Raw genomic sequence first — 13,847 nt, forward strand, 5'->3', positions numbered from 1 at the left:
TACACCTTAGCCAAATACATTTAAACTCAGTTTTTCACAATTCCTGACATTTAATCATAGAAAACATTCTGTGTCTTAGGTCATTTAGGATCACTACTTTATTTTAAGAATGTGAAATGTCAGAATAATAGTAGAGAGAATGATTTATTTCAGCTTTTATTTCTTTCATCACATTCCCAGTGAGTCAGAAGTTTACATACACTTTGTTAGTATTTGGTATCATTGCCTTTATATTGTTTAACTTGGGTCAAATGTTTTGGGTATCCTTCCACAAGCTTCTCACAATAAGTTGCTGGAATTTTGGCCCATTCCTCCAGACAGAACTGGTGTAACTGAGTCAGGTTTGTAGACCAACTTGCTCGCACACGCTTTTTCAGTTCTGCCCACAAATTTTCTATCGGATTGAGGTCAGAGCTTTGTGATGGCCACTCCAATACTTTGACTTTGTTGTCCTTAAGCCATTTTGCCACAACTTTAGAGGTATGCTTGAGGTCATTGTCCATTTGGAAGTCCCATTTGTGACCGAACTTTAACTTTTTTAACTTTAATTGACACCAATTAGCCTATCAGAAGCTAATTGACTAATTGTCTAAAGGCTTGACATCATTTTTTGGAATTAGATGTCCTAAATGACTTGCCAAAACTATAGTTTGCTAATATGAAATCTGTGGAGTGGTTAAAAAAATGAGTTTTAATGACTTCAACCTAAGTGAATGTAAGCTTCTGACTTCAAATCTATCTATCCATCCATCCATCCGGTTCAACAGTTCAAATAAATGCACAGATAAATAGAAAATCATATTCAAAGCATTCTCCTAAATATTTATACACTGTGTATCATATCAAACATTCAGAAAAAAGTTTCATTCAGAAACATGAACCCTTTCAGAAAATTACAATTACAAAGTTTTATTCCTGCAGGGGGCGTTTGACGCTCTGAAAACCGAATCCTCCATGCATCCGCATTTAAATCTCAGAACTTTTAATATATATTTGCAGACATTTTATACTGGATAGTTATTTTTAATAAAAACTGATAATTGCAAGGATTTATATCTGTGAATGGAAATCTATCTCAGCAGTATTTATAAAACTCTTATAAAAATCCTCATCCAGTAATCATAAATGACTGTGATTGGCCCATCCTTGCCAGTGCTGCGAAAAGTAACAGATACCATGTGTCAGCACCATCAACGTGCTGTTTAGCATTTAAATCTCAGAACATTTTATGTGTTATTGGAGACAGTTTTACACTGAATAATATTTTTAAACATAAACTAATTATTGCAAGGGTTCATACCCCTAAATGGAAATCCACTTCAGAATTATCTTTAAAAGCATTTTTAAAAATCCTCATCCAGTAATAATAAAACGACTATGATTGGCTCATCCTTTCCAGCACTGAGAAAAGTAACAGGTACCACGTGATACAGACGTATACGCTAGAGGGTATTGCACAATAATCTCAATGGGAAAATGGTGCCACCTGTTGTTCCAGGCAGGCTAACCCTACAGGCTCCATATGGTTAGGATTAGGGTGGGGGCGGGGTTAGGGCATGTGCTGCCTGCCAGGAACAAACTGTGGCCCCTATGTACAGTGGGCCAAAATAGTTGGGCGATACCAACATGTACAATGGAGGGGGTCTTCAGTTTTCAGTTCTGATTATGATAGACTCACAGTCATGCAATTGCAAGGTATCTCATACTAAATTATTTTCAGTGTTGATAAAAAAAAATATATAAAAATGAGTCGCATGATTGGGGGGACAATTCAGCCCTTTCACAGCATTGGGGAGGGGGGAGACATGTCCACCCCGTCCCCCCATTTCTACACCATTGCTCAAAGCTTCTGCAATATACTGCCCTCTGCTGCTCAAAAAATGAAGCGCACCTAGTAAGACGCTGTGGCACAAAGTCTGCAGGCAGAGCTCAAAAAGGGGGCAGAATTCCAATCGAAAGTGAACATCCCTGTACCTTACTCACTATGAAGGACATAGCTCTTGATGTGGGCACTCTGAAGGGAGCATGACATTACAGTTTGAATGGCGTCCTCTTCCTGAATTCCCCTTGAGGGTGCAAAAATGCAATTTGAAAAAACACCAATAGAGAGCCCTTAACCTAACCCTTTCCCTCGCACTAACCGTGTGTGGAAGTGACACCTCCTTTTTCTAGTTGGCACATCCCCCTTATGGAGTAACCTCACAACCTTTTGGAGTAACCCCACCCTCTTTTGGAGATTCTGCCCCCATACCTATTTGGCTGTGGTGGCTGAAAATGTTTTGCGACCGCAACAGACCCCGCAGCCACCTCTCTCCGAATGGCGTTCATAATCAACCTGGGCCGTGCCCCATGCTTGGGACGACCCTGTTTGAAGCAATACAATTTATTGTCTACGCTATTATGACGTTTTTGTTCACTAAAGTATGAACTATAAATGATGTAGTTTGAAAATTATCCTATTAGCATATTATTCTGCTGTCCATCCTGTGGTTGTGTAATCATTTATAACCCCACACCACTACATTCTGGTGTATTTTTCCTTCTAGTTATTTTCATTGCGGCTAATGACAACGGAACTTTCCCATACTTGCCGGAAATGCAGACGCTCCAAAGATCCGCAACTGCCTACAAAATGACATCACATGCACAGCTGAACAGCTCTATCAAACCACCAGAGAGACACATCACTCATATAGCTGCTTTCAAGCCTAAACTCATGAAACAATACATGTCCAGCACCTTAGTAATCCCCTCTCATCACAGGGCTGGGACAATTGAAGAATCACCTTTTTTTGTTCGTTTGTTTTCATTTTGTGATAATGACTGGCTGAACAATATCAAAGTCTTTCTAGCAAGTCAGTCCACTGTCGGCCATCTTTAAAACGCTCTCGGGAGGTTATTTACAGTCATGCCAGTGCAGCTCCTATCTGCTTGAATGGAGAAAGACCAAAATCTCAAAAACGGTTGGTCAAGATTACGATCAAAGAACATATTTCAAATCAGCAATAAAATATGACAATACTGGAATCATAAATTATGATTCTTTACCTCATATTACACACAAAAAAAATAAATCCCAACTTGTATAGCTAATGAGCATGCGCGTTCTAAAGTTGATTGACAGGTGATGTCTGTATCTAAAAGGTAATTGGCTCTTTTGACTGTAAGACAGGATTTCTTTTCCACATCCTTTGACCGTTGGGTGCGAGAGCTCCTTGGTTGAGCGTTCCAATTTCTCCCATTCAATTCTATTTTAATAGAAGTGACCCATTTCTGCTAAATAATCTCTGACAATATCCATTAGTATCTTAAAATCTTAACACAACACATTGCTCATTTGTTAATGGGCACTAGCATGCAATTGCTATAAAAAGTTAGGCACTATTAAAGTCGAACATAACAACTAAACGACCATGTCTTTAGAGTGTACATATACAGAGAGAAACTTGTCTAAACAGCATCTTAAAATACAGCAGGAGCTCTGGTATATGACGGGTGTGTCTAGCTGCTGCAGTGGAAAGCTCACTCTCTATAAATGCTCTATAAATGGCAAGTGTTGTGGTGACCCAGGGCAGCATTCTTTGAGATTGACATACCCTTGGGCTGCACACAACCCCCCCCCCATCTTAAAACAGCTGGGCTCCTCATTCGCCCAGGAGTGTGCCGTTGCTGTACTTAGATTTCATTTTTTGTAAACTCTCTACAGACCGATGAACCGCAGGGTGGTAACCGCAGTTAAAGACCTCATGAAATTTTGTGGCATATTAGTCCCTGTCTGTTTTGAGGCCATTTATATGCTAGTGTACTTTTAATAGTTGACAAAATTAACTTTTATCATATATACACATTTTACATTTACAGTCTTTCAGTTCAGTGAAATTCATGCAGGTTTATTAAAATTTCCCCAAACAAATGCTCTCTAAAATAAGAATGCCCCTCCTCCTAATACCACAAAGTGACTGGAATGGAAAAGATTTGAAAGATTCCTGTTCCTTAACGACTCCATGCAATGTTCTTTTTTTTCTTTTTTTTCAGCAGTCTGTTACCAAGTGATGAGATAATTTCAAGTTTCATCATTTCAGTCTTTTTAATTAAGATATTTTATTCATTCATTAATTTAATAAAATACTACTAATTACAACAAAACCTATAAAGTGGTTCTTTGTCTACACATTGTCTTATCAACAACCATCCTTTAATTACTCTGAATTATTGGTTCATTTTAAGTCAAAATGACAAAATGAATGACTTGCATTTCAGTAAGTTTTTGATACACTACACTTCCAACGAAATCAAAGAACGAATGGGTGTGATGTAATTTAGTACAAAATCCCAAAAATAAGGTGGCCGAGTTTGGAATGGCATACTACCATGCTACTCTTACTATTTCTGCCAGAGACAGATATGGCGGGAGTATTAACAGTAGTATGGGTAGCATGCCATTCCGAACTAGATGATTTTGAATTTGTTTCGGTGGTTCGTAACAGCTCTCCAGTGTGAATTTTCAGGAAAAGTTTAAACGGCTGCTAAAAAACCTTCTTCCTGCCATTGGTCCACATCATCAGTAGGTGTGACCTGGAGCTCCACCTACTTTGAAGCCAACAGCTAATTCCTGTTCAGTCAGTCAACATGAACACACCGGCGTGTAGAGTTATTAGTGAACTGGTGCAAATTTACCTACATATTTACGATCCTTCACGTAGAGAAATTTTCCAAAAACATGTCATGCGAGCTTTGTTTGTGTTTAATTAATCTACAAAAGGAATCAAATCTACTCAAATACTCCTAAGTGCCCATTCACTCATGTGCCATCTGCAACTGAAAGCCATTCATACATATCTGCCCAAAGTAAGATATGCTTCTAATAATCATTCTTTTGTCTGTATTCTACCCATTAACACTTTTATACACCAATCTTTGTGGTAGTATCAGTGTCATCATAAAATAAAATAACAGAATGTAATTGGTGCATATTATGGCCGTGTATAGCGTGTTAGCGCATTAACGCAATTAATGTACAAGGCAAACATAACAAATTACACATTATCTACTGCATATATATATATATATTACTTTAAATTATCATCAAGTGGTTAAAACAGCTTATTTTACTGATCTTGTGTAAATTCTACTTATAGAATGAGTCATGGAGTCATTGATAACACATTTTAACATCATATTAGTTGATGTTTTCCATATAGTCTTGTGCGTCCTCATATTTAAATGTACCTCTAATCAGCGTGGCCGGTTTCTGAATGTTCACAAACAGTATATCATTGCTCAGCTGTTTCAAATATATTTTTGGCTCTGAGAGAAGAATGAAGTAGCCCTTCACAGTGACTGTGCCGAAACTCTTAAAAACATTTAAAAAACATTATCAGTGAAAGGAGGTGCATGAAATGTGTTAATTTAAAGTTGTACATTAATACAGTGAATTGAATATCAATTCAATAGATTATGTCAAAAGTATGACCCCATGTCATTTTAATTGTTAGATACGATCAAGACGATCGAAAATCATTCAATCAAAATCAGAAGGAAGGAATCCAGACATTTGATGTGTTTAAAGATAGCTTCTTTTCATGCTAGATTAATATTATGTTAGATAATAGTTCATCTAACATATCTTACAACAACAGAAAACATGGGATTTGTGCTTTTAATGCTTTAAAAAGTAATGGGACAAAAAAGTATACCATATTTCTGCAACTGAGCATCTTTTCCAGAATGATTATGCAATATTCTTATTGATGGACATATGTATAATAACAAAAAACACTGTTAATGTTTTTTCTTTAAAAAGAAATATCATTCAATAAAATGTATTCCACTTGTATAATAACACTTACCAATATAAATATTATAAACCAAATGCTTTTGTAATGCCATCAGTAACACTGATGACAAAATATAACAGTTTCTCTGGCACTGATGGTGAGTGTCATACAAGTAATATCAGTATGACATCAAAATGAAAACAATACATGAGTACTTTCATATAACATCACCAACAATGCATGTTAAAAGTGATACTTTGGTTCAATACTAAAAATATGATAATGACCAGACATTACTAACTTATTTGACTATATTTACATTAGTGTTTAGATGTTAAGAACAGAAAATGTGGCTGAAACACATAATTTTCCACTCCCGGTATGAGCTGTAAGGATGCTGAAATAGTTCCGTCTGGACCACAGCTATTTCTTCCTAAACCAGAAACACTACACATATAAATCACAGATACTAAACGGAAATAAAACCCTGGTAAACAATTTAAAATGGCAATTCTGGTAAACTACTACCAGATTCTACCAATTCTGGTACATTCAAGAAAGAAAATAAAAGGTAAAAAAAATCTGGTCATTTGAGATTTTGGGACGTCTAATATTTGGCTTACAAGCCAGAGATGGAAAGACTGCCAGCAGCAGCTACAACAAAACAACAACACAAATATCAATGTAATTTAATCCATTCTGGATCGCTTTTCCTTTGGTTTCAACAAAAGAGTCCCAGTGCCTGAGATTTGACCAAATCGATCTGCCCAATGCTGCAGTCCTTAGATTAAAGGTGCAGTCAACTGTCTGGTCGAGTGTTTTTGTTTTTTTAGCATCTGGTGATACAGCTCCTGGCGCTGCTCCTCGACTCAGTTTTCGCCACCAGTAGTCGGAGCGAATCGCCTGACGTCCGGATGAGCTCTCTTCCACTGAGAGGAAAAGACAGACCACAGGAGGGTTATTCGGTCAGCTTCAGTGCCAACAATGTCCATCATCTCATCTGTGAAGCCCAAAGCCTCTAACATTAAATCTTATAGGGTGAGACCTGTCAAGAATATGTCTGGGTCTTATTTTGCACCAAAATTAAAAGCAAGAAATCTCTATATACTGTATAAATGATATGGCCATTTTTAGGATCATTAAGATTTCTTTGCATTGTAACATTACTGTACATTTTTATTTATTGATTGATTGATTTTCTTTGGCATGAGACCTGGACATGTTTTTGTGAGATTCACCCTTTAATTGTATGCTATAAAAATGACACACTTCAGCTTTAGGCCAGTGTGTTGCGTGGTGAAAGTAGTATGCTGTGTTCAGTGGTCACCTGTGGTAGTCCATGCCCACCAGATTGATTCCATTCACAGCGAGGATGCGGTCACCCACTCGAAGTCTCTGGCTGATTGCCGCTGGAGAATCTGGCACTACAGACTTAACATAAATCCCACTCAACCGCAGTGGAGTTTTCTGCTCAGAACAAAGAGAAGACACAATGAGATTAGGGGTGTCTGGACAATAATTCCCATGCATGGCAACAAGGTCGGTTCAGGACATTAAGAGGCCCTAGGCAAAATTTATGTTGGAGGCCCCCCTCCCTTCACAAAAAGTATTTCTGATTTGGAAACTAAAAGAACGTATTATGTTAGAGCAGTAATGTAAGTTAACTGATGTTCCAATTGGTGTGTTCGACAAGCCAATCAGAATAGATTTTCTGCCAGCTCTTGCAATTTTAGCTGCAATATGCAACATGCTTGCTGTGAAATGGTCTGTGGGTATTCCATGGGCATGCTGCCTGAGACTGTTTAGTGTTTTACTAGGGAGTGCAGAATAATCAATCCCATATCCATAACACATTTTGATTACTATGAATATTAATGTTACGATGAATTATAGCCATTTCTAACACACCAAGATTATAAGCATTTTCTTATTTCCTACTTTGTGATAAACACCATTTTTAATAAATGTTTTTATTAACATTCAGTGTACTGGTTTAGGAATAGATCACTGAAAACTGATTATCTGTCGAACACTAATATTAATAGCCCCATAGAGGAACGCATCGCATGGTGTTTCTCTAAGAAACATGCTGAATTCAGTGTTTCTGTGTCAAAAGCTCACCATCTGTAAGATCGTTCTCTGTACGTCAAGGATGCTCACAGAATTGCAGGTAAACAGAGTAATATCTTGCTTTTATTTTATCGCGTCTTAGATTCTGCTGCTCTTTTTTTAATGCAGCACATAAAATTGTGTTTCATGCCTCTTGAACGTGGCCGCATGCGCAGAGCAGATGGAACATTTCCTCGACCCTGAAAACACGTCCATGACCATGAGCTAAAGTTTGAGCACTCGAGATTTTGCCATAGCAAAGTAGACATCATTTTCATTTTACATGTTATTTGTTGCAATGCAGATAATAGGCATCATTTGTGGATGATAGGGCTAGAAATGAAACTTAACATTCACAGCTCTGGCTAATCACCAACTTCACATGTTTTTTGGAGGCCCCCCGGCAATGTGGGGGCCCTAGGCAATTGCCTAGTCTGCCTACAGCTAGTGCCGGCCCTGCACGGCATTAAAACAATCTAAATGAATGGTCTGCACCAGGACCCTTTGTGTAGCACAAGTGAAATTTAATCCACTTTCCACAAATACAGCACACTTTGGAGACCCATGACTCTTTTTTCAAGCATTAGATGCACTAATCCACTGTTTTTTGTGAGAACTATTAGATATGTGAGATAAACTACTATATAACATAAAATTAAGCTAATTTTAATCACCAAAAACATAATATTTTACATGCAACCCTGCCACCACATGATTTTATGCCCATTACAAATGTAGCATTGCTTAAAATTGTGACACCCAAGAAGTAACCTCAGTATGGACCCTTTCTAGAGCATAGCGAGAAGACAAGCAAATAAACTCAACAAGACTCATTCAATTTTATACAAATTGTAGTGTTGACTGCATTCGTCAAGCTCAACCATTTAACCCTGTTACCAAAGTTATTGTTAGATAAAATTAACTTATGGGAAATATGAGGTAATCAATAACCAGTGTTGGGTGTAATCTGACTACAAAGTAAATAGTTATTGTAATCTAATCAATTTTAAAATGTAAAAAGTAGTGTAACACATTACATTTTAATTCTTGCAATCAGATTACGGTTACTGTCTCTTAATTAAGTTAACTACTTTTAAGTACATTACTTGGGTCATACAAATATTATTTATGTAGAATAATACATTTAAAACATGAATTATGTTAATATGTACTGTATGTCTGTACATATTCACTTGCGTGTGACAATGATAAAGGAGGAAATATAGACATTATTTAGAAATTTGCAATGTGATTACTTTCTCATGAAGAAATCAGAATTCTGATTACAATTTTAGAGAAGTAATTAGTAGGGCTTTAATGCGTTGATTTCTGCAAATAATAGTTGACTGTTTAACACATCAAAAGAAACAAACACAATTAATGCTGTATCTGTTTTTTTCACTTTCTGAAACTTCACTGAAAATTTCCCCCCCCCGTTCTTACACGTATGGCTAAAACTGGCATATATAAATTTACATGAGGTACACACTCGACTCAACTGCACATCCTAACACTGAAATTCATTGTGTGGAGCAGTGCCCGCTATTCATTATGAGTGATGGATGTCCCGGGCATAATTAACACGGGAGTGGATTTACTGTACGGACAATGGAGACTTCACCCGCAAGCGATTAGCCAGGTGTAGGAGATACGGGCAAGCTGCCGTATCTCTTTGCACTGCATTGCCTGAAAATGCTCACTCACAGCCATCTGAACCACTGTCAAAAGTGAAACCAACTGAGAGAGACCCAGCATGTGCACGATAAAAGAATGACCTGGGCTCCGTTTCCCAAAAACATTGCTAGTTTAAAGTTGATCATAGAGACCATTGGTGCCAAATGCAGGAAAACATAGCCTTGGCCATTCAGCAAGCTGAAGGTAGAGATTAAACGGCAGCCAGAGAAAATAGTAGTTTTGAGATTTTAAACTCCAGCATTCATTATGTTTTATATCTGTATGTATAGTGTCTAATAATGCATTGCCAATGTACACTTAAGTTTCTCTTGCCTATAATGTTGGATATAAATTGAATCTGCCCATTTGATCCAGTTACTAAAAAAGTCCACTGGAAAACACCAGAAGATTTTGCCCAACGTTTATTACAGCATGTCCACTGATTTTATGGCATGTATACATATACTTATATCAAAGATCGATACCTGTAAAAATGAACTCTATCCCCAATTTCTTGAGACAAAGTATAAAGTAAATATATTTATAATTATATTTTAATGTTTGTTTTAATGTACCGTGTAACATGATAAATCATGATTGATCACAGAAATCTGTGTGATTAATTAGTTCAAATGTTTTATTGCTATACAGACCTAGTAATTAGTAACTTGTAGTGGATTACTTTTTTGAGTAACTTTCCAACACTGTCAATAACTACAAACCTACTTGTACCAAACTAGCTAGCCCCTACTAAGAACCGCTTAATTTAGGATAAATTTGCAACCCTGTTTTCTCTTTCTGTCGTAGTTTTTTTTAATTTTATATTTTTATAAATGTTGTTGTTTTTTTTAATGTTTATAGTGCTTTGTATTGCTTTTGGATTTGTATTGCTAGAAAATTACAAAATCACTGAAATTAGCAATTTGGACGTGTTCCAAAATTTGGTAACAGAGTTGCAAAAATTGTAAACTCATAGAAAATGAATAGGAAACAGAAGAGGCTCATTTAGTATTTAAGTTTGACCTCCTGAGGTTGACGATCATCATTTTCTGAAAGTAATAAATAGGTCAACTGATACTGGGATTTTTCCGATAACGATAACTAAAGTGGTGGAAAAAGCACATAACCGATTAATCGGGTGATAGTTTTTAAAATTTGATTCACTGAATGTCTTTCTTTCTAAGAATATTTTCTTAGTTTTTCCTTTCTGTAACGGGCATAGACAGAGCCTACAAGAGTCCAAATTCAATGAAATCCCACATGCAGTTTATTGTGCAACCAAAATCTCCAAAATAAACAACAAAATATATACATATAATAATAATAATAATAATCTGGGACTCTTATTTCGAAATAACTGAAATTCCCAGCTGCTAACATAAACATATAATGGAGGGAAAAAAATAAGCACTCTTACAATCATCTAAAATGCATTGCAATTAAAACACTATGTAGTAAACATTGTCATATGACAAACTTGAGCAGTAGTTCATCAATATTTGAACCATCGGCTATGATGTTAATTTCTGCTGATAACCGATAGTTCCAAAAGTAGCAATCTTTACCGATTAATCGGCAAAACCTCTATAGATATAAGCACCTCTTTTCATTGAGCATTTAATCAAAGAAAACTTTTATAAGAGATTCAGTTTCAGGTCAGTTTGACTGTACTTGTGGAAAGCACCTAATTTGCATTTTTAGGAGAGCTTCTGAGTTACTCCAGGAAAATAGATGTTTTAATGTCTTTGAATGATCAAGCTCACAGTCATCAGGTTCTTTTTTCATCTTACTGTTAACATCAACACCACCTTTTAAATGGCAATTCAGCAGTGTTGAGAAATGAAGTCATCTTCTCTTGTTCAGTCAAGTTCTGAACTCATTATTGGCTTCAAAAGACTATCAGTGGGGCCAGCACAAACCCATTAATCTCATACAGAGCAGTTTCTCGTAAACGTAACCCCCCACATGTGCCCCACATAGCTAGCACCTCAGTCAGCAATACCAGGTCATTTACAGTGCCAAACTCTCTGAGGACGCAAATAAAGCACATAGTGTGAAATTTCGAGCAGAATTCTTTGTTATTTTAGTGGAGTACCTGTATTAACTGAGCAGATGTGCTTCACGTGATCTGTATTGTTGCAATAATAGTTCAGTCTAATTAAAACTGGATTATTTTAGCCAATATTTTTATGTGCTGTGTATTTTGTTTGATTTTAAAAAAAGAATCTGGGGCTTAACCTAAAAAATATCATGTGGTGTAACCATCTGAAGACAATAAAAAAATCATCAATGTATCATTGAAAGCTGAAAAACTTTTAAAAAGTGCATGAGAAGTGCAGAGATATTTATATAATAATATTTGAAAAAATTCTATCCACCAAATTAAAGTCAAGTGGTGTTATTGTCATGTGACAGAATCATAATAATAATAATAATAATACACCTCTTTAAACCCTCAAGATTGTTAAGTTTAAAAATATATTATTTTGTTACACAATCAAACATCAATATTTTGACATTTTTGTTCAGGTCACACGGAGTGACCCTGTGAAAACTTCGTGATATTGTTGATTTATAAATTCATGATATTTGTAAAAACAAAGCAAAAAAATACCTTGACAAAACCTGTTTAGAAACTTTTGTTTTTAATTTATGATTTAGTTGCATATACTCATATATTCAAGATGCAAGAAAGTTTTTTAATAACTATTTTTGGAAGTCATTAAATTATATTTTTATATGAACAAAATGCTATATATATTTTTCACAAATTTGTGCAACCAAAATAGACACGGAATTTACATTACTACGAACTTGACACACGTTTTAAACTAGATTTTTAAAAGATTTCTCCATGCATTTATCACCTTGGACAATCTTTTTTGTCAACGACCCATACTGTGCAGTATGCACTGTACACTGCCTTCTGTTTTTATCATTTTTGTATTTTGTATTTTTTTTTAACTATTATTCACTCTATACAGCCTACCATTCTGAGACAGAACACATTATACAGTGATAAATGTTGCAACTGGTAGTATGCTACATTACCCTCACCACACTTGTCCCATGACCACATCATGTTGCATATTTTATTCAACGAGCGGCGTCCAGTTATCATCTTGGAAATTAAAATGTTATTTTGAATTTATTATCTTTTTAATTTTGTGTCAACATGCCTTTTAACATTTGGCACACCAAACAAAATTGTAGTCAAAATAGAGAACCACGGCTGTAATTACTTAGCAATGCTAAGTCATGCCAACTATTGTAAAGGCATGAATGTGCTAACAGTGAGTATTTGCATCGCTTTTGGTGTGAAGGGGCCATTTGTCAGGAATTCATATATCTTTTTCATGTCTCAACTGGTGTGAAAGGGCCTTAAGAGAGATGTAGAGCAGCACAAAGATGAGAAACTAAGGATATAAAGATAAAAGTAAATAGGACAAAGTGCTTACCATTCCATCCACAAGCGCCAGCCCAAGACCATGAGGTCCTCTCTTCAGCCCTACAGTGAACACCTCATCCTCATCTTCATCCTTTCTGTGGTCTGTGCTTTCCGTGAGGCCATTTCCCACTGAGAAAACATTAAATGAATGGATGAATCTCACAAACACAGCTTAAGTCATATTTTACCTAGAAATCAAAAGAAAAACAAAAAGAATATTGTGCATAATGAAAATGAAGCCTATTTTTAGGACCAATATAGATTTTTTTTGCATTGACAATATTTTCATGACAATTAAAGTCAACATGAAATCAAAACTGAACGTGTTAACTTTCTGAATGCAATATACAGTACTGTGCAAAAGTCTTAGTTGCATTATATTTTTCACAAAAACATTTGTCTTAAGATGGTTAATTTATACATTCTACTTTTAGTGTATCAGTAGGAAATATCAATTATAGATTTCAACATTCCCTTTGCAAATACAGTTGAACAGAAGAAGAACAAGGGGCCTTACAACAGATGGTATGGCCCCCGCAGAGCCCAGATCTCAACATCATCGAGTCATTCTGGGATTACATAAAGAGACAGAAGCAATTCAGACAGCCTAAACAGATAGACGAACTGTGGCAAGTGCTCCAAGAAGCTTGGAACATCCTATCTGCCAAAAACCAAAAAAACTGTGTCCAGGTGTACCTAGGAGAAATGGGGCTGTTTTAAAGGCAAAGGTGGTCACACCGAATATTGATTTAGCTTTTTTTACGTTTACTGGACTTTGTATGACATTAAGTGATAAATGAAAACTATTTATGGCATTATTTTTGAAGACATCCTCACTG

The 13,847-nt window shown here is 36.1% G+C and overlaps 1 protein-coding gene across 1 annotated transcript in view; it reads right to left on the minus strand.

Annotated features, from left to right (window-relative positions):
- Window positions 1-5,479: 5,479 nt before the first annotated feature.
- LOC127450316 (ras-associating and dilute domain-containing protein-like) overlaps window positions 5,480-13,847 on the minus strand; it is a 57,706-nt gene continuing 49,338 nt past the window's right edge. Inside the window, exons 14-16 of the mRNA XM_051714313.1 lie at window positions 13,019-13,137; window positions 7,105-7,244; window positions 5,480-6,706 (exon numbers count right to left, since the gene is read on the minus strand). Of these exons, the coding sequence (XP_051570273.1) occupies window positions 6,607-6,706; window positions 7,105-7,244; window positions 13,019-13,137 (359 nt within the window). The 3' untranslated portion in view covers window positions 5,480-6,606. The remainder of the gene's footprint in view (window positions 6,707-7,104; window positions 7,245-13,018; window positions 13,138-13,847) is intronic.

This window comes from Myxocyprinus asiaticus, chromosome 13, assembly GCF_019703515.2.
Source record: "Myxocyprinus asiaticus isolate MX2 ecotype Aquarium Trade chromosome 13, UBuf_Myxa_2, whole genome shotgun sequence".
In the NCBI taxonomy this organism is placed as follows: Eukaryota; Metazoa; Chordata; class Actinopteri; order Cypriniformes; family Catostomidae; genus Myxocyprinus; species Myxocyprinus asiaticus.